At 48.2% G+C, this 22,021-nt stretch overlaps 1 protein-coding gene across 1 annotated transcript in view; it reads left to right on the plus strand.

The window, feature by feature from the left end:
• The window catches only part of MAPKBP1 (mitogen-activated protein kinase binding protein 1), a 70,561-nt gene that overhangs the window by 9,503 nt on the left and 39,037 nt on the right, over positions 1–22,021 (plus strand). Inside the window, exon 3 of the mRNA XM_075532351.1 lies at positions 14,739–14,830. Coding sequence (XP_075388466.1) covers positions 14,739–14,830 — 92 coding nt within the window. The remainder of the gene's footprint in view (positions 1–14,738; positions 14,831–22,021) is intronic.

Consider the following 22,021-nt stretch of genomic DNA (forward strand, 5'->3'; position numbering starts at 1 on the left):
CCCTTGCCACCTCGCGACTGCCTGGGAGTAGAGCCGTCAACTGCCTGTCAGCACTAAATTTGCAGTAGACAGGCTGCTGGCCTGCCTCCGGTACCCTGACACTCAGGGGCTGGCCTCTCTCTGGGAGAGCACTGTATCTTTGCACCCTATGATGGTTTTCATATGACATTATAACTTGCAGCAGACTCTTCTAAACGTGTTTTTCTGCTGGGACGGGCTTCCTTCCCTGGGCTGCTTTGGTCTCTCCCTTGAGGCCCCCACAGCAGCTGTCACAAGACACGTTCTCCCAGGGCAAACCCAGAGCTGGCCGGAGAATAGGACTAATCATTCGGTCTTACATAGACAGTGGGGGAGGGGAAGTGGGACTCTTGTTGAAATAACTGCAGGTTTCAATTTCAGAGCTCTGAGGAGCCCTGGGAGCAGTGTCTGGTAAGGATTGGACTGCTAACTGGAAAATGGGTGGTTCAAACCCACTAGCCACAGTGAGGGAGGAAGTTAAGGCTCTCTGCTCTCGTAGAAACCCTCCAGAGAGGAGCACTATGAGTAACAAGCCACTGGATGGCAGTGGGTCAGGTGGGCCTTGAGACTGTTTCCACCAAGCTCCAAGTGATGTTAACAGTAGTCTTCTATGGGCCATACTTGGAGGAGCCAGGCCGGGGCGGTGTGGCGTGAAGGGGAGGGGAAGGCAGGGCATGCTGCCCTTGCTTCTGAGGAGCTGGCTTCTCAGTGGTAAAACTGGAGACGATTGCCTTCTTCCTGGGGTGGTTGTAAGATTAAATGAGGTTTAATTGGGTGAGTGATGCAAGCAATTCACATGGAGGTTCAAGTCTACCTAGAGCAGCGGTTCTCAACCTTCCTTCTGCCGAACCATAACATTATTTTCGTTGCTACTTCATAACTGTCAGCTTGCTACTGTTAAGAATCGGGGGATCCCAGTGAAAGGGTCATTTGACCCCCAAAGGGGTTGCCACCCACAGATTGAGAACCGCTGACCTAGAGGCAGCTCAGAAAAAAGGCCTGGCAATCCGCCTCTGAAAAATCAGCCGTGCAAAGCCCGAGGAGCACAGTTGTGCTGGACACACACAGGCGTGCCATGAGATAGGGTTGACGCAATGGTAACTGGGCTAGTTCAGTAAATGTGAGAGCACATTTTTCTTTCTTTTCTTCCCCGGATTACAGGTCTTATTGGCAATCGAATCCTGCCGGCTTCTCCAGTGGAGAGGGAGAGTAAAAAGGCAGAGTGAAGTGAGACAGGAAGAGCAGAATGGAGAAGCCGAAAGCACATTTTAATGACTGCATATGTTTAGAGCTTTAAAAATCCATTGCCCTAGGACAAAGTAAAACTACCCCATAGGGTTTCTAAGTCTGTAAATCTTTAAGCAAATTTTCTACCACATTTTTGTCTGTGGAGTGGCTGGTGATTCAGAGCTCTGACCTTCTGTTTTGTGACACCACCAGGACTCCTGCTTTACAGTGCGAAGAGGTTGCTAATGTTGAGGGGCTCCTCAATGTTATCAGAAGGGTGGCTCTTAGGAGCAGTCCTGGTGGCGTAATGGTGACCCGTTGGACTGCAAACTGCAAGGGTACCTGTTTAAATCTACCAGTCGCTCCTCGGGAGAAGAATGAGGCTCATAGTCTCAGAAACCCATCGTGGCAGTCTCCTCTGTCCTCTCGGGCTGCAGGGAGCCCGAGTCGACTCAGTGGCAGTGAGTTTGTACTAACCCAAAGGTTGACAGTTCGGGTCAAGCCTAGCCTTTGAAAGCTTGAGGCACAGCCCCACTCTCAAACACGGAGGGTCACGCTGAGGTAAAAGCGACCCCAAGCTCGGGGTGGTGTTATCAGGGGCCACAGATCGAGAATGGGAAGGAGTTTTCTAACATTCTGATAGGACTTTCCTTTTCTTCACATTCCCATTTGTAAGAAGTTGCAGCTTGTTGACATGTCAGCATCCTCCCTCCCTGTGCTGCTTTTGTTGGCCTCTGTCTTTAGCACCTGTTTCTTGTCAGTGCTCTAACCTGTATCAACAGTATCTTAACCATTCACCTAAGGAAACACTTAGCAAATAGTCTTTTTGATGTTAACTTCTGTGCCCTTATTTCAGGGCTGTGGGCATGATTTGAGGGCTTGAAGAACAAAAGTCACCCAGTGACCTGGGGGAAAGGAACTCCAGTTTTCTGTGTCTGCTGAGAGGCCTTTTTAATAGACATGACTTTTAATTTTGATAGAACCTTTTCTTCATTGAGAGCTAATTTATTTATGTTGAGAATTAATTTGGGGAGGAAATTCATCCCAGGCTTTTTCTTTCCAGATGAAGAATCTATAGACAGAGTGAAAATACATTAATTTTATTTACCTGTTGTTTTAAGTTTCTAATGTGAACAAAGTGAATTGTTCTATTGTAAACATTTTTTGCTTAAAAATGAAAGTTACCACCACCAGCAGCAATAACCAAAGAAAATGTGAGTAGAAGTGTGAGACAGGTGTGTCTTACCTATACAGAGTGGGTGAAAGCAGGCTTCAGTCCAGTGTAAGGAGGATAATGCGGTGGGGGAGAGTCACTAGAAGAAACCTGTGTTTACCCATGCTTTTTGATCCGGCAGTTATCAGTCTGAGATCTTGTTCTGTGTGTACACTCACACACCAGCATAAATGTGTGTGCTGATGTGATTCTTAATAGCGAAATCTCTGCTAATAGTGGAATCTATAAAGTACTGTCATCTAATGAGCCATCAATAGAGGATTGCTGTGCATCCATGAAATGAAATACTTGCTAAAAATGATGATGTCTTTTATGTACTGATGTGGGATTGAAGAGAGATATGAATTGATTATATGAGAACATAAAAAGCACATTGTCTAGCGGATATTCTTATGTTAGTGATGATGTCTTCTGTCCAAACACCTGTATGGGAGTGTGTGTGTTGAGAAAAGTGAGGCTCTGTATACTAAGCCAGTGTTCACATCGGTTAGCTCAGGGAGAGGTAGCGGCTTTGGTGGATATTTATCTGTTATGTATGTTTCTCTAATGTTTGAATTCTTTACAATGAGTCTGCTACTTTTTTAATTAGAAAAAACCAATAAAGGTAAAAATAACCAGTTTAGATATGCACATTTCATATAAGTTTCATTTAAAACTAGTAGGTTAAAAATATTGAATCTGTATACTCATTGAGACAGTTATACTCATTGAGACAGTTATGCACAAGTGTTGATGAAAAATTTATCTGATGTAGTAAGCTTTTATTTAGAAACAATAGCACAAATATCTCACAAACCCATTAGATTCAATTTCTAATATCTTCAGAAATATTTCCTTGGTGAGCTTAGGTAAATACAAGGGAGCTTCCAAAATTTTGAGGGAAAATTCCATTATCTTTACCTTCTATTTTCTATGGCCTTTTAGAAGCTAGCTCATTAAATACATACTTTCCATAAGTCCAACACCCAGAGATGACCACTGTTAATACGTGCTTGACTCTTATTTCTGAAAAAGGACATGTAAAGAATTTTGAAGGCAACGCTATTGTCATTTCTCTATTCCAAATTGTACGGCCTATTGACGTCAGAGTCACGAGAACCAACGTTTGTGTATGATCATTGGAGGCACAAGGATATCGCCATCTAATTCTAGACCGTCTCAAACCTGGGTGAAAAGACGTCAGCAACCCGCTTCCTGTTTGCACTCTGGCACTGACAGGCTAGAAAGGAGGAGAACCGATTCCGTAGGCGATTAAACAACATGCCCTTGCTTAGCCAGAGTGCCACTGCAGCAGAGCTGCCCCGGTGGGTCTCTGAGGCGGTGAATCCTTGCTAAGTAGTACAGGCGAGTGGGTTTGGACTGTTTAAGCACTGCCTGTGCCGGAAGAACAGCCTCTGCCCTCCGAGAGATGTGACGAACCATGAAGAACTTCAGTGCAAGGTACTAGATAGGACATGCCATGTGATTGAAATAAATCACGTGCCAAGGAGGGAGCCAGCTTTTCAGGCCAGGGTGACCACAGGAGGCATCACAGAGAATGGAGCATGATGCGAGTCCTTCAAAGGTTAGGCTTTCCCAATGACCTAATGAAGGGGAGGGACATTCCCGGTAGAAGAAGAACACGAATTAAAGCCCCAAGGCTCCTTCTGAGAAGCCTGAATAGTCCAGACTGACTAACGCATGGGTGGTGTGGGTGAGTAGTAGGAAATAGGAGAAGGTAAGGCCCACTGACAGCTTTGGATATTATGCTGAGACATTTCTCCTGTGTTGAGCTGGCCTGAGGGAACCGTTGAAGGCTCTTGAGCAGATGAAGGATGTGAGCACGTGTTCGCTCTGACCGCCCTGGTGAGTTGGAATGACGGCAGGGAGTTGGGTTTGGGAGTGTTAATCTGTGTAAAGGTTATTCTCGTGAAAGGAGGCCAGCGACTGCTAGGAGGAGACTGGTTAGCCAGTCACTGCTGTGTCCAGGAATATGGGAATCTGAGGGCCTGGACGAGGGTTTTGGCGCCGGGCATGGCAAGAAAGGAAGTATTTGTAGAGAACAGAAGAAACGGCCATGCTTTCCAGAGGATTCTCGTGGCACGGGAGAGAGGGATTTGCAAGGGCACCGAGAGCTCTCTCCACTCCCCTTTTGGCCCCAGCACACGCCTTCACTCTGCACACTTAGTCCGTAAGGCACAGTGTGCATTCTCCTGAGTTACACTGTTGGAAACAAAGGCCTGAAGAGTTGGTGAATGAGGAGAAATTGAACCCTTGTTGATGATCAGACTTTGACCTCATTCAACTTTTTTTTTTTTTTTTCTAGTTCTGGTCTTATTGTAGAGAAGACTGGCCTTAGAGAATTATTTTTTTTTTTCCTATTCTGTTTGCTTCAATGGAGACCTCTCCTACCCATTCCCATGTCATAACTGTGGGAGAGGAAGGGAGGGCGAAAGTGCCTGCTCAGTACTAGGTACTGTGCGAGTGAGGTCTGAGCGCCCCTCAGGACTTGGCCACGTGCAGATGATTATACTGTAACTGAGGCTTTTAGCTAGAGTTTCCTACCCCCCCCTTTCTGATGCCAGCCTGACCTCCTCTTCCATCTGCACACGAAATCAGATTCTCATGACACTGTAATGTCTGTTGCCTTGGAAACTGGTGTTAGCTGTCCACATTGACAGTGTAGATTGTACTATGAGCAGGACCTGAGGCAGCTCTGGCCTCATGGGCTACTGTGGCATTAGGAAGACCACTCGGCCTTCCTCTTTCTATAATCTGCTTGGCAAGGAGAGGTCAGACCTCATTTTTAGGCCTGCTGTGGAGACAGACACACACACACACACACACACACACACACACACACACACACACACACACTAAATACTAGAGCCAGTAGGAGTGGAACAAACTCTTGTCCCTCTTCTTTTGCCTGCTGCTCTATCTTCTGCCTTCCCCATGCCTTTTTCAGGATCCATAGCCAGGTCATTGTGCCCCTTCCTGCCTCTGACCAGATGGAAAGAGCGGAGCTGAGCCTGCAGTGGTACAGTGGTATAAACATCCCCCCCTCCACCCCCCAGGTCCAGCTACTGAATCTCTGTCCAGTGCCTACTGAGCTTCCTCTGTGGCTTCTGAGTAAGTGGCGATTCTCAGCATCTGGTGGCAAGTCCGCTGGGGGAGATTAGAGTGCAGTGTGTGGGCAAGAGACTAGCAGTGTTATTCTTAACCCGCAAGAAGGGAGGGTAAGTTGCAGAATGCTCTGCCTTGGACAGGTCTCTGACATGTCTGTTTATAGAAAGAGCAAGCCCATGGTTTGGCTGGAATGACTTATAAGTCAGGTATTTATAACTTGTATTGAGCGGAGTTGAGAAGTGGGAGGAGGGAGGTGGAAGAAGGGAGCTGGTAGTGGGAGTGCTCATGACAGCAAAAGCAGAGCGAGCTTGCTTCCTCCCAGTTGCCAGCGTTTCCTCACCAGTTTGAGGCCAGCCCAATCCTAGATGACCCTGGCCTTTTGAGGCTCTGGCCTCTTAGTTCTCTCTTAGCTGTTCCCATGCTTTGTGGATCACTGTTGTGGCCCTTCACACTAGGAAAGGGAGAGCAAAATGAACAGTTTATACCAGGAGCCCAAGCAAGAGGTCTATTCCTAGCAGTGCCACTGACTGTGAGCTCCCCTCCAGCTTGTGAACGAATCAGATCCAGGGACTGTAGCGCCCTGAAAAACTTTTGGAAGGATTCCATTGGGAATTTGGAACCGTGAGGGCCCCTGTTCTATGCCGATGTCTCTGGAATCTGGAGCACCAGTCCTTTTGGCCCTCACATCTGACTGCCCCTCCGTTTTAGAAACTCTGCTGCCCTAGCTGCCTGGTTTTCCTCCACCCTTTCTAACTGCCTGGCATCTCACTTTCCCCGTATTCTAAAAACAGGTATTCCTCCAAGGTTCTGGCCTCAGTTTCTCTCTCCTTGCCCCGCCCCCTTCACCTCCTTTACCATTGTACTTCCAGCAGTGCTTTTCTCCTGTGAGTGATGATCTCTGTCATGTACCAGTCCTATGTTTGTTTCGAATTGAAGTGTTCTTTTAAACATACACAAAACCACTTCCAATGAGTCGATCCTGACTCATAGCAAGCCTGTAGGCCACAGTAGAGCTTCCCCTGTGGGTACTGTGCCACCAGGGGTCCTTGAAGTGGTCTCTGGCGCCTCCGAAATATCCCTGCAGTGCCTTAGACGCAGCGCCTCGGAAGCAGACTTCCTGGCTCCCATCCTCCTTTGTCCAGACCCACCTGCTGCTTATCCCTGCGGTTCAGAGTGTGAGTTGTCTGTCTTCTATCTTCAGACTTGTACACTCCCCATTCTTCTCTCCCGCTTGCACTGTCTTCATCCTGGACTAGATCCTCGACCCTGCTCGCCTGAATTATTGTGACTCCCTTGCCTGACATCATTGCCAAATTTGGCTTTTAAAAAAAACAAACCAGAAAACGACGTTTGTTGTATCCCCTGCTCAGAATACTTTGATGGCCTCTCAAAGCCTACACACTTCCTCCCTCCCCCGCCCCTCCCCTTTATTCAGCATTCAAGGCCCTTTCTGGTCTGTCACAACCTCTCTCCTACACAGTCTTTGCCTTCACCATTCCTTGCTTGCCCTGCTCCTTCCTGTTGCCCAAGTTCTGCACATGCAGCTTCCTCTACCCAGTGTCACTTCTGTCTGTATTTCTACCGGGTGAAATCCTGTCTGTACTGCAAGGCCCGGTCCAAATAGCATGTCTTCCTTGTTTCCCTTCCTCGATCCTCCTTCTAAACCACGCTCTTGCTCCTTTTGAGCGCTGTGTGTTGTGCACGGCGCTCATCACATGCTGGATGGCTGTGTAGTGCAGCGGCTTCATCTCCTCTAGTGGCGTCGAGTTTCTTGAGGGTAGACTGTCTATTCTCCGGTAGGATCCTCCACAATGTCACAATGACTTGCAAACATTTTTTTTTTTTTTGAGAAAAACACACATGAAGAAATACATTTACAGTGTGACCCCCTCCTCTCTCCCCAGGAACAAGTTGCACCATCAGTAATTATTCCTACTCTAGGCCATGAACTTGCATTTTCTGTTCGGCTTCGTTCATCTCCGACTAAACTGATTTCAAGACCTATTAATAGGTTGCAGTCTGCAGGTTGGAAAACCCTGTTCTGTTTTGGATGAGTACATGGTGGTGGCGCTTCCGAGCCACCTGTTTTCCCATCCACTTTAATGAGAGCCAGAAAGCACTTAAACACTTGTCTTTATTCTTTGAGTCTCTCTTGGGAACGGGCCTTTGTGAAGTTATCTCTTCAGCTTATTAAAGTGAAATGGTTTTGCTTGCCTTATTTTTCTCAGGCGACACGATACTGCCCCGCCTCCGGCGCGGGGAGTGACGGGGCCTCGCACCCTCGCACCCTCCCTGTGGTGGCTCTGTCCTCAGCAGCCCTGCGTTGGGGTAAAGATGACACCGTCTTGTGGGTGGGTATAGGCTTTCCGCCATCTCCACACCCTTCACCTGCCAAAGCCAAGAGGGCCACAGCTCGGGTCTTCTGCCTTTGGATGTGGGGGAAAGCACTACTCCCCCCCCCCCCCCCCCCCGGGCTTTCACTTGTGCATGAAGCGCTAGCTCTAGAGTGGTCTGTCCAGGTGCCGGCTGTCGCTAGCAGCAGTGCTTCCAGTCACTGACCTTAGGAAGTTCCTTGAGCTGGGGTGCCTGTGTTTTGGGCTATGCTTCATGGACGTTTGGTTTTGGGGGGTTTGGATCTGAAGTGCATATCAGAGGTTGGCTGTAGGCCCCTTCCTAGACATTCAGAACTTCCCTTTTTCCGAGCCTCTTCTCTGCCTTGATTTCCCTACATGATTGCTTTTACACCCAAAGGCTTGCTTTTTTTCATCTGCATTCAAGAGAGGCTAGTCATTGTCTCTCAGAGTGAGAGCTCAGGATCCCAGATGTCCCCCAACTCTGCTTCGAAGGCCTGTGAAGGCCTCTTTTTTTCCAGCTACATAGCCCGCTTCTTTTCTGACGCTTCAACTAGCATAACATGTGGCAGTGGATTTCACGCAGTTGAGAATCCAGCTGTCTTTCATTAAGCTAGGCAGAAAGAGATTTGCAAATTGTAAAACAGTGCCACTTTTCTCACTGAGTTATTTTTTGTTTTGGGAACTTGAGTTATTTTTAATAAAAATGTTATTGATGTTAACATGGAATGGGTTTATTATGACTTGAAGTTAATAGCACATATGTAGACATTTTAGTTGTAGTTTGGAATATAGATCATGTTTTAGCTGTGTAAACAAAAGGTTAGCTCTTTGGGATGCTTGTTAATTTGTTCATATTTGTCTCGAAACAAAAAAGTTGGGGAAATTTTGGGGTTTTAGGTAACATTGTGATGACTAACAACGGCAACATTTCCATGACTGAACCAATAGTTGATTTCTTGCTCATCCTGCATGCTCACTGTGGGGTCTGCACGGGACCTCCCTCCTCATAGTTACTCAGGGTCAGGGACCCAAACCGTGGGGCTCCTGACTCATCACCAGCTGCCATGAGTAGCAGTCAGCAAGAGGGATACACACATTGGTTCCTGAAAGCTTTCGCTAAGAGTGTCACTAGACATTGACAGAGCACCAAGTACACGTACAACTTTATAACCCTTAAGAAACGTACACCCAACCAAAATACACTTTTTTTGAGTTCATCATACCCTTTCTGCCCAATTGCTAGGTCAGTTTGGGTTAGCGAAACACCTGGAAGACAGAATGGGGGTGTGAGCTATAGAAAGATGTTTCTTATAAAGTACTGAGTGCCACAACCATGTCTTGGACCACATCCTTCCTCTCTTTTAATATTGACTCTGCAGTATTTGGGGCCCTATGGGCGTATTGGTTCAGTGCCTGGCTGCTAAATGTCAGGCTGGCTGTTCAAACCACTCATCACTCCGTGCCACCTGTTTACACAAAGATTCCAGCCTTGGAAACCACATGGGACAGGCTGAGTCTATCCTGTAGGTTGAGGCGAATTGGAATTGACACGAAGGCTACTGGTTTGGGTTTTTGGTTTCCGAGATATGTAGAACAGATAGTAAGTAAAACTCTATAAGGTGGCTTCAAAAAGTTCTTGGAAGCTGGAATGAAAGGATAATGGAATTTTTCCATGAGCTTTTTGGGTAGTCTTCTCTTACAGAATCATAGAAGGAGCAATTTTGTGCCCCTTTTCTGTATACAAAACCAAATGTTCCTCGATCATTGGGCTCTCTGTATGCCCACCCTTAGCTAACCAAAAACAAAGCCAGACCCACTGCCATCCAGTCAATTCTGACTCATAGCAACTCTGTAGCTTTACCCGTCGTAGATGCTTGGTGGGGAGCAACTCCACCATCTGAAACCACCCCCTACGTTCACTGGAGTATTGATGGCTGGTCTTTCCTGGTTTGGGAGCCACCTGTGCCATGCACTTGCGTACTCATTAGCTCTCCGTCCAGGGCCCTGTCTGTGTCAGGCAGCTCACTAACGTCCTACGTCCGTTGTGTGTGAGAGAGAGAGAGCTGGTGACTCGCTAAGGGAGTGCTGTGGGGCAGAAGCAGTAGCGTATGATAAGAACCCGAGGCTAGACTGCTTGTGGTACTTCAGGTGGCCGGTTGGCTGGAGTAGAGTGGTGACAGTAAGAAAGGAGGTCAGAGAGGCCTGATACTGCAAAGGCTTGCTAACCCTGGGCAAAACCTTTGGGCTTTAACTTGAGGGATTTTGAGCAGAGAGATGCCTTGATCTCGTTTATACTGTAAGGGAATCTGGTGGCTTGTTCTGTTGAGAATCATCGGGGGGGGGGGGGTGGTGGTGGTGAGGGCTGGTGAGGGCTAAAGTAGGGGACCAGCTTGGAGCCTGAGCGGTACTAGCAGCTTGACTCCGGTGCTGTGCTGGTGAATGCTCCAGTTTTGGGGGAAGTGAAGCTCTGATAGGGAACGCGGCCCACAATTGTGTGGCCGTGGGCCCTTTTTTACACCCTTTTTAGAAAGAGAGGGTGGGGGAAGGTTATTAAAGAGAGCGAGTGTGTCATTTCATAAAGTCCATTGCCCTGAACCTTGCAAAGTAAGCCTAGATGTTACAGACCATGCCGGAAATCTGAATTCGCCGATCCTTTGAAAGTGGAGCACAGCCCCAAACCTCCCTGCAAACAGGAAGCTGGTTTGAGTTAAGAACATAAAATAAAAACCAGCTGATGGCCCTGAATGTTTTTTCACCTCTCCTCCCCCTCCACAGAGCCAAAGGAAACTGCTATTTCTTCCTTGGATAGCTGCTCAGAAAGCCAGAAAAAGAAAAAAACCAACCAAACAAACAAACCAACCCATAAATGCTTTGAAAATAAGCCAAGCTTGAAGCCCAAGCTCCTGCTCTTGGGGCTTTGCTCACCTGGAAGCACGGTGTCGCTGTGCAGTGTGCAGTGCAGGCACTGAGCACCACCTCCTGCTGGGGCTTTCAGCCTGCTCGTGGCTCATGAGACCAATGCCGTGGGCTCGGAAGGAAACAGACTGGAAAGGAGCCCGATCGCACGCAATAACTAGTATTGTTTTCTAGAACTTAACTTTACGTTGTATCCACACGCACACATGCACGTACGTACTACCGGATCATGAGATAAAATGTGCTTAATGCCATGGATCGTGGTCTAAGAGCTTGATAAACATCTGAGTAACGCATGTGCTTCCTGCTTTAGAGCCGTGTTGACCAAGTCCAAGGTAGTCTCTGAAGTAATTTTCTGGGGAATTGGATCATCAACCCACAAGACACCTACTCAGATTCCCATCCGAGAGCAGGGCAGTGGGGAACCAACAGACTGCTCTGATTCTTTGGGGCCAGAGCTGAAGCCAAAGGGGGAGAATGTGTCACATGCAGTAACACCAAGTACGGTTTTCTCGAACTTTCATTTCTGTCGTGTGTGCATGCGCCCATATGCATGTATTCATGCACTGGGACAGGATACAAAATGTATGCCATACTACGGAGCTCGGTCAAAACGTTGTAGGACCTTTTTGAATCTTGCTCATCTCAATCCAGAAGATTGGCCTGAAATCAGAAGAGCTTGGAGAGACCCGCAGGTGCACAGTGTTTCCTCTCAGGTACTTGGTTTGTTGTATTGCACCTTTGCACCCACCTGGGAAAGGCTGCTCCTTCCTCTGTGGAGCCATTTGTTGCAGCAGGACTGTTCCTTAGGGTGTCGTGCCCAGGAGCAGGGGTAGCGGCCTAAGCCTTCCCCTGGATGCCTTTGCGCTCACCAGGCTTGAGGAGCTAGCTTCGGGGCTACAACATCACAGTGCTCTGCTGCTACCTGAACGGTTGGGGTTCCAACCTACTCGATGGCTCTGCAGCAGAAAGACCTGGGGCTCTGCTTCCCTCACGATGACCAGCCTAATTCAAACAAAAGTGGTCCTCAGAGATAAGAATTCAAATAGGCCCTCTAGGAGCACGGTGAGTTTGGCAGTTAGTAATGTTCAAGAGAAGAGATCTGAAGACTATCCTACTTGTTTCTGGGACCTCCCCCCACCCTGTCCTAAGGCAGGAACACCTCAAGAGGCTCTCTGGGTCAGCTCCTCACTCTAGAAACAGTCCAGCCGGTTTACATGGCTAGTCAGAGGCCCCTCTCGCTCAGCCAAGGGAGATCCAAGACCTTTCTGAGGACCAATGCAGGGAGTCCGGGCAGCTCTAGTGGAGACAGGACCCGGAGTGACTAGCAGGAGATCACACTGTAGTCTGACTGTCAAGCATGGGATCGTGTAGCAGGAAGGCCAGTGAACTCATTCAACACTAGTCCAATGTGTGCCCCGGGGCTGCAGGCAGTGTGGGGGAGCTATCTTGAGGAGGGGAAGCATGGCACATTCTCATGCGATCATGAGATCCCTCTTAGAATATCCGAGTACTTGACTGGTTTTTCCCTTTCATCTCTGCTGGAGTTGTGGGATAAGTATAATAATTAAAGTACTCAGAGAATCTGCGCTTTTGCAAAACACCGTATCAAGCCAGGTTTCCTAGGCTGGTAGCCTCCCTGAACTGCCAGGACACGTGTGCGGTAGAATCCTGGGATGGAGAGGAAGTTCATGATGGGATGCCGAGAGTAAGGGATGTGTTACCTAGTTGATACCAAACCCTTTTTTCATTCATAGTAGATTATATGGGCTTTCCTTCATGCCCACCAGAGTTTGAAGATCAGTTACCTCCTCAGTTCTGGGCACCTGAGGAGCCAAGGCTTTCTCTCGTACATGGTGCCTTCCGGGGTTAAGGCAATCCTTGATCTTCTGTGGCCAGTCACTTCTTTCCCAGGGTGCCAGCAGACGGAGCCCTGCTAACAGCAGATGAGGCCTGCATAGCCTCCTCATGGTGTAGTGCAAGCAGCAATCCAAGGTACACCAACAGCTCTGTGCCTGGAGCAATAGGGAAAGAAGGAAAGTCAGGAAGAGGTGGAGGGAATGGAATGCTTGGCTAATTGCCTTCTGAACAATTGCCTCCTTTACCATGAGGCCAGAAGAACTGGATGACAACCCAGACCTTCCCAACTGTACCAGTAGGTAACATCATGCGCAATGGAGAAAAGATTCAAGTTGTCAAGGATTTTGTCCTCCTTGGATCCACAGTCAATGCTCATGGAAGCAGCAGCCAGGAGATAAAAGACAAGTTGCATTGGGTGAATCTGCTGCACAAGATCTCTTTAAAGTGTGAAAAGCAAGGACGTTACTTTGAGGACCAATGTGCCCTGATACAAGGCATGGTATTTTCTTTCTTTAAAAAAAAAAATCATTTCATGGGGGCTTTTACAGCTTATCATAATCTATCCATCCACCCACCCACCCATCCACCCACCCACCCATCCTCCCATCCACCCACCCACCCATCCACCCACCCACCCACTCACCCATCCATCCATCCATCCATCCATCCATCCATCCATCCATCCATCCATCCATCCATCCATCCATTGTGTTAAGCACATTTGTACATATGTTGCCATCATTTTCAAAACATTTTCTTTCTACTTGATCCCTTGATATCAGCTCATTTCCCCCTCCCTCCCTCCCTCCCTCCCTCCCTCCCTCCCTCCCTCCCTCATGAACCCTTGATAATTTATAAATTATTATTTTTTCATGTCTTACATTACTGTTGTCTGTCCTCCTGGGAGGGGGTTACATGTAGATCATTGGGATCGCTGCCTCCTTTCTCCCCCTGCCTTCCTCTTCCCCTCCTGGTATCGCTACTCTCATTATTGGTCCTGAGGGGTTTATCTGTCCTGGATTCCCTGTGTTTTGAGTTCTTATCTGTACCAGTGTACATATCCTGATCTACCCAGATTTGTAAGGTACAATTGGGGTCATGATAGTGAGGGGGGCGTAGGCGGGCCCAGAAGCATTAAAGAGCTAGAGGAAAGTTGTGTGTTTCATTGGTGCTATACTACACCGGCGTGGTATTTTCCATTGCCATAGATGCATGTGGAAATTGTCATTGACCAAGGAAGGGAAGATCAAAGAAGAATTGACGTATTTGAATTACGGTGCCAGTGAAGAATGTTGAAAGTACCATGGACTGCCAAAAGAACATACAAATAAATCTGTCTTGGAAGAAGTACCACCAGAATGGTCCTTAGAGGCAAGCATGGTGAGACTTCATCTCACGTACTTTGGACACATTGTCAAGAAAGACCAGTCCGGAGACACGTGAAAAAAAAAAAAAAAGAAAAACACCAGTCCCTGGAGAAGGCTATTGTGCTTGGTAAAGTAGAGGGGCAATGAAAAAGTGGAAGGCCAGGGACAGGATGGATTGACACAGTGGCTGCAACAATGGGCTCAAACATCACCACAATTGTGAGGCTGGTTCAGGCGTAGGCAGTGTTTTGTCTGCAGTGCATAGGTTTGCTATGAGTCAGAACACACTCTGTGGCACCCGATGAGGACAAGAGCATCTGTGTGGGATCAGACTCTTCAGGTCTTAGGACACTGAAGGGGCAACAAGGAGCTGATGTTGATGGGGGAGCAACAAGGGTAAGATGGTAGCCCCGCTTGAAGAATGTAATTGATGTCACTGACTTTTATCAGTAGAAATTGTTGAATTGTTATCTGTTCTGCTGTACAGATTCGCAGCAGCAGAAAGAGGCCTATGGTTAGGACAGCACCTGGAAAAAGTAGTAACTACGTTTTCCTGAAAAAGGCACTAGCCTTGCAGTGTGGTTCCAGGGCCCTGCTGCACCCTCTTCCCTACCCTACACTGCTCTTAACATGTCTCTTCTCATGTTTCAACAGGTGACCTTGGAGAAGGTGCTGGGAATAACAGTAGCTGGAGGCAGGGGACTGGCCTGCGACCCCCGGTCAGGTTTAGTCGCCTACCCCGCTGGGTAAGTGCCTTGGAAGTGTATTGGGGATGTGCCCTGGGATGGCGAGGGCCTGTCTGATATCTTCTGGGAGATATATACAGGCAAGTTTTTGGTGCCATTTTTGTAAAGGAAATACAGTCCTTTGTTGGGGGTGGTCCTTGTTTCTACCTTGCTTCAGTCCTCCTTGAATTTACCTGGAATAAACCCAGGCACGCATGAACTGAAACCCTGATAGCACTACTTTCTGACTTAGCAACATACAAACAGAATGTCTGGTCACTACCGCGCACCATTTTAGGATGAAGAGCTCTGTATGCAGCAGACTACATGAGTGGAATCCCAGTATAGGCAGATACATGCATACATACATATACATACACATATATATATACACATCTATCTATCTATCTATCTATCTATCTATCTATCTATCTATCTATCTATCTATCTATCTATATGCAGCAACACTCCTCTGTGTATAAGAAGTACGATATTTTAGAGGAGGAAACTGAGATTCAAAGAAATCGAGTAATTTACTCAAGACTGCACAGCTAGTAAGTGTCTGCCCTGCTATTAGGGTTTTAGTTCATACGTGCCTGGGTTTATTCCAAACTGTGTTTATTTTTATTTTATTTAAAAAAATAATTTTATTGGGGGCTCATACAACTCATCATAATCCATACATCCATCCATTGTCTCAAGCACATTTGTACATATGTTGCCATCATCTTTTTCAAAGCATTTTCTTTCTACTTGAGCCCTGGGTATCAGCTCCTTATTCCACCCCAACCCTCCCTCATGAAACCTTGATAATTTATAAATTTTTTTTTCATGACTTGCACTGTCTGATGTCTCCATTTATCCCCTTGTCTGTTGTCCATTCCCCTGGGAGGGGGTTATAGATAGGTCATTGTGATCAGTTCCCCTTTTCTCCTCCCACCTTCCCCTTCCCCTCCTGGTATGACTACTCTCAATATTGGTCCTGAGGCATTTATCTGTCTTATATTCTGTGTGTTTCCAGCTCTTATCTGTACCCATGAACATGCTCTGGTCTAACCAGATTTGTAAGGTAGAATTAGGGTCATGATAGTGAGGGGAGAAAGCTTTAAAGAACTAGAGGAAAGCTATATGTTTCATGGTGTTATACTGCACCCTGACTGGCCCATCTTCTCCCCACGACCCTTCTGTAAGGGGATGTCTAATTGCTTACAGATTGACTTTAGGTCTCCACCCTGCACCCCGCCCCCCATTCACATTATGATGATTTTTTTGCTCTGGGTCTTTGATGCCTGATACCTGATCCCATTGACACCTCATGATCACACAGGCTGTTGTGCTGCTTCCATGTGGGCTTTGTTGTTTCTCAGCTAGATGGCCACTAGTTTATCTTCAAGTCTTTAAGACCCCAGGTGCTGTATCTCTCTATAGCAGGGCACCATCAGCTTTCTTCACCACATTTGCTATGCACCAGCTTTGTCTTCAGTGAATGTGTCAGGAAGGTGAGCAGCATATCAGTGATGGATTATTAGAACAAAGTGTTCTTGTGTTGAGGAGTACTTAAATAAAGGCTCAATGTCTATCTGCTTCCTTAATACTAAACGTATAAATATATGTACATCGATCTATTTCCCATCACGTATATAAATATATTTACATTCATACATGCCTATATTTAGATTTTCTATAAATGCCCTTTGCCTCCTAGTTTTTCCCTATATTTCCCTTTACTTTGTTCTTGCCCCACTATCATGTTCAGTCTTCATTTGAGTTCCAGTAATTCCTCTCAGTTACATTGCCCTTGATCAATCCCTACCAGACCTCCTACACCCTCCTCACCATCGATTTTCGTCACTTATTGTTCCCTTGTCCCTGAGTTTGTTAACACCCACTTCCTTTCCCCTGCCTCCCCCTCTCCCATCCCCCCCCCCTGCAGGAACTCTCATCCCGTTGTTATCTCTTCCGGTTTGTTTATCCCGCCTATCCCTTCCAGATAGATATGCAGCAGACGACAATATACACAAGACTGAGCACACCAAAGCAACAATAGAAAATAAAACTATAGCTATAACAACAACAAAGTAAATAGTTCAAGGTCTATTTGTTTTTCTTTACTAGTGTTTTCAAGTTGAGTCTGATGGGGCACCATGCCCTGGCCCAACAGTCTATTTTTGGTGTTCTCTGGGGATTTCATTGCTCTGCTCCCTTTGTTGCTTTGTTGCATGGCCCCAGCATCTAACCTCGGTGTGGTGGGGTCAGGGCGGACACAGTTCTCACCGTGTGTCTCCAGTGTTGTCCCCCGTAGCGCTATGGGTTGGTGCGGGATGCCGTGTCTCATGGTGAGGCCGGCCCTATGGTCCTCTGTGTGCATTGGCTGCTCAGAGCAGAAATACTGTCCTCGGGGCTTGGTGGGCCAGGATGTGCTTCACCCTTTTTCACCTCCCCCTCGCTTGCTCCCGTGTGCTCTGATCAGACATGTGCCTCTCCCTGAGCTGTAGCTTCGGTGCTGTCCTCTGACATGAATTCTTCTGGGGGAGGAAGGGTTATCCACGTAGTTGGTAATGGGGCCAGCCCCCCAAACTGTGTTTAAACATGTCTTTGCAATCAGTGGATGGCTGCAGACAAGCTCTCGCAGTAATACACGTGTCGTAGTCTCGTTTAGAATGCCTTAAAATGAAATCAAGTCAGCACAGTGGCTTCTGAGGGGATATGCTGGGCCAGGAAAATTCAAGGAGGAAAATGTCAGAAGGTTACGGTGACTGTTTATTGAGATTGGAAGGAATAATCTTGATAGATTTCCTTCAAAGGACATGAGATGATCATGGAGGCTTATTATGAGCCTTATTGTGAGCATTTTAAGGAAATAGAAAACTGCATTGTGAGAAAAAGGCCAGGAATTTGATCAACTGTACCCCTTCCAATCCACAGCCCTATCGTTACCCCTTTAGACTTCTGTGTGTTTCTCAAATGGAAGGACCATTTCATAGGCGCCCCTGCATGATGCTCAGAGACAGTGTGATGTGGTGTCAGTCTAGGAGTTCTGCTGTCTTCAGGAAAGGGTTAGAGATGTGGAAACCATGCCTTTAGAAGTGTCTAGACCAGCAGTTCTCAACCTGTGGGTCGAGACCCCTTTGGGGATTGAAAGACCCTTTCACAGGGGTCACCTAAGACCATCGGAAAACACATATTTCTGATGGTCTTAGTGACCGAGACACTACCCCTCTATCCGTCGCCAGGCGGGTCCGCCCACATGCAGATATGCCCACATACAAGTACCTGACGTGAAGACGGTTACCCATGCTACACCAGGCTTCAAGACAAAATTTCATTTATTTGTCATTAGAAATAAATATTTCACAATTCATAATTACAGATTGTTTTTGTGGTAATTGCTATACTTTAATGATGTTCAATTTGTAGCAGTGAAAATACATCCTGCATATGAGATATTTACATTATGATTCATCACAGTAGCAAAATTACAGTTATGAAGTAGCAATGAAAATCATTTTATGGCTGGGGGGGGGGTCACCACAACATGAGGAACTGTATGAAAGGGTTGCGGCGTTAGGAAGGTTGAGAGCCACTGGTCTAGACCTAGATGGGAGGATATGTTGAAAAATAACCGTACCCACCTTTTGGGCAGCTTTTGTTTAATAAAGGTTTCTGTGATTTTGTGGCACTACTTTTTAACTTGCCCTCCTACTGGAAAGCTTCTTGAATGAGAAGACTCATTTGTTGGCCTCTGGGTCTGTACCAGGAAACAGACTTCTGCCTGTGGTTCTGGGGTCAGTCCATCTCCTCAGTGGTGGCGGGGGCTTGTGGACTGGTCTGACCTCTGGAGCTGGAGAACTCTGTGCAGCCTGCCCTGAGGGGGCGGGGAGTGGAGACGAATTCTAGTCATTCCTGCCTCAGCCTGGGAAACCAGGTTCCTTCTTGTTGGATGGAGGTGGGACTGGGGTTAGATGTAGCTTTGACAGGAGAGGCCTGGGCTGCTGCCCAGTACGTGCTGGGCCCTGTGCGGTGTGTGAAGCGCTGCTTGCCCTCCTCTCCCACACGCCCAGGCCCCAGGCCTGGCGTCGTTGAGGGCGTGCGCTTGTGTTTGGGGGCAGGTTACCACCTTAGGACATGGGCCTGGAGGCATGCCTTCCAGGGAGGTGTGTGGAGACTCCTGCTCTAACCTCTAGTAGGCCTTCTGCCTGGCCTGGCCTGGGCAGCCCACTGATCTGCTCCCTGACCTTGCGAGTTCCTAGAACTTCTAAATTCTTTGCTCCTTTCTGGGTGTTGAAGTTTGGCTCTGAGCTGGAGCCCCCTGGTGTGTCCCTGGGGTATCTGGGGATCACCAAAGTCCATGGGAGCGGGCTCTTCGTGCCTCGGGTTTCCTTCCTAGCTGGTGATCCCAACACCCCCTTCTTGTTCTCACTGGGCTGTTGCTCTGGGAGCCAGCTCAGGTATCCTAGAAACAAGAAGAGAAACAAAGCTCAGAAAACTCTCCCAGAGGCCTGGAGGCAAATATCAAACCAAAACAAGGTTTTCTGAGAGGAAATGAAATCGCCTAGGGAAGGGGGGAGGGGCGGGGAAGGGGGGGAGGCAGCGTTTGTAGGCAGAGGTGGATTGAAACTCCAGGATAAGTGTGAAGTTTGGGGAGAGGCTTCTCGGTTGTAGGGGCTGCTGCAGCATTCTTCCGAGTCCCCCCTTTGCTGTGGTGGTCCCTGCAGGAAGCCCACCCTTCTCCTCTCGCACTGTCCGTCCCCCGACAACCTCTCTATAGGATTCAGTTTAGTTGAGCCCCCATACTTGGCTCAACCCAAGTTTTGTGTGTGTGTTCCCCGCCCCCCGACTGGCTGTGGGGTGGGAGGGTCCAGGAGCTTTAGAGTCCAGCACAGCCCCTGTTGCCACTGGGGGACCAACCAGTCCCCAGTGTGGACTTCCCTTGGTGTGCTCAGGCAGAGCTGCTGCTTGCCTACTGGAAAGGTACCTGGCCCTACCAATAGCCAAGAGGAGACAGCTTGACTTCAAGTAATGAGCAGGAAGGAGGAAGTCCAGCTTTCTTGAGACGGCCTTTCAGTTACTCAGCACATATGCACTGAGATTCACCAGCTCCAAAGCACGGACGGAGCGGGAAGCCACAGAAACGCCTCCTGCACTGTGTCCTGGTGACCTCTGAGATAAGGGAGACAGAGCCAACGCCTCATTCTCCGTGGTAAGCCCAGTGTAGGCGGGTGGCCAAGGAATGAGTGGGATGGAGGGAGACCAGGCAGACTTGGGAAGACAGGATGAGTGAACTGGGCCCCCTGCTAACGATGAGTCACATTGGGTCACTCAGCACACAGTGGGCCCCTCAGTGCTGTTTTTCCTGTGAGCGATCTTACACCAGAAGCCGGGACCCTTGAGTTATTCCCCCAAATGTGTCCGTTCCTTTTTTATTGAAGTCCTGACTGACGCTGGCACTAGTCCAGGAACCGGTACAGCAGTGAAGAAGACAGTCCCTGCGTCTGTGGATCGTAGATTTAAGAGAGGGGTGGGCCTTCAGCATGTCAACAAACAAGTGAGCAAGATCGTGTCAGAGTGGTCCGTGCTGAAGACAGTGACACAGGGTGATGAACAAGACGGTGAGAGGATCACTGGGCCCCAAGCGCCCCTTCAAGACTGCGAGGAAACTTTTGAGCTTACGTCTGCGTGCAGAGGAACCAATGGGCGGCTCCCCTGAGCATTCCAGGCAGAGGAAGCATCACAGGCAGATGTTCTGAGTCACCCAGGAGTCCGTTCACTTGGAGGAACTGAGCAGTGCTATGCTATGCCAGAATGATTGAAGGAAGAGGGTCAGCCACTGCCCTTGGATGTGGCTGGTAAGTCCTGCGGGAAAATCATCGTCAAGATTTTCCTCTTCCTGTCTGTGACAGAAGAGGAGTGTTCAGGAGAAACGGGTACTGATAACACTTCACGAATGGCCATATTCTTCATTGGCTGCCTCATGCCAAACCTTCTCAAGTAATACTTCCTTTGAAGAAGGGGCCAGTAAGATGTCTTAAGACACAGAGATAGCAGTTCGTTTCCTGGCCTGCTCTAAGAGAGTTGCTCTGTTGGAAGGCGTTGGGTTTGAGGAATCTAGAGAGGACCCCAGCCAGTGATGCCCTAGGAAACAGCTGAGACTCATGATCACGTAGAAAGAATAATTTGAGCTCTAAGATTTTCCCTCCAGAAGTGAATCCCGAGGGATGACTTGCAATTCCAAATAAGTCAGTAGTATCCATCAAGTCCTGCCTGGGATGCTGTCACCGGGGCACCTTTTGCAATGCAGACCCCGGGTAGCTCTTTGCCTTTGTCACACCAGAGTACACCATGCAGGTGGGGATGCACTGCCTCTTTTATTGTTTTTCACGGCATCCTTAATTGTCACAGAATTCTGGGAGGTAGATAGTCCTGTTTTACAGAGGAGGAAACTGAGGTTCAGGAGCATACCCAAGATCACACAACCCATTCTTCCCGCTGCCAGTTTGCCTTTCAATAAATAGCCCTGCATTCTTGCACTAGGCCCACATTCACAGACTGCCCACCAGAGGCTCCTCAGGTAGCCAGGGGCTAGTGACTTCGTGAAAGATTTGCTAACTAGTGCACTGATACAGGTCAAGTGCCTAGCGTGTAGGCCCTGGGAACCCAATGGCAAATAAACAAGACAAAAACAGCACTTTCATACAATTGGCAATCTTGTAGGGGAAAAGTAGACAGTAAACCAAACCAAAACAAAAGGCAAATTTATATAGAGACAATTACAAGGTGATCCATGCTATGGAAACCATGTAAGCAGTGAAGGGGATAGGGAATGTGGGGTGTGTGGAGTTGTCAGGCTACAAAGGGTACACAGGGACATTCGATCAAGGCTGGCCTTTGCCTAGTCTGAAAGAAAAGGAGGCTCAAAGGGCAGAGTCGCCTGATAGCCCTCGTGTGGCCTGCTCTCGTCCTGGGCTTCACTTAGCTCTGCCCTCCAGAGGGTGGGGAGTGGTAGGAGGTGGATCCTGTGGCAATTCTGGGCTCTTTGTAATGGCATCAGGCCTGGACCTGCCCAGGGAAGGGGCTGGGAGGGCTTGGCCCGCCCTGGGCAGTGGGCCCAGCCCCTGGCACTGGTGCTTCACCACCATGTCACTGCCCCGGACTGAAGCCATGAGGGCCTGGGGCCTCACACACGCCCTGTGAGAGTGAGCTAACTCCATGCCT

The sequence above is a fragment of the Tenrec ecaudatus genome, chromosome 14 (genome assembly GCF_050624435.1).
Source record: "Tenrec ecaudatus isolate mTenEca1 chromosome 14, mTenEca1.hap1, whole genome shotgun sequence".
NCBI lineage: Eukaryota > Metazoa > Chordata > Mammalia > Afrosoricida > Tenrecidae > Tenrec > Tenrec ecaudatus.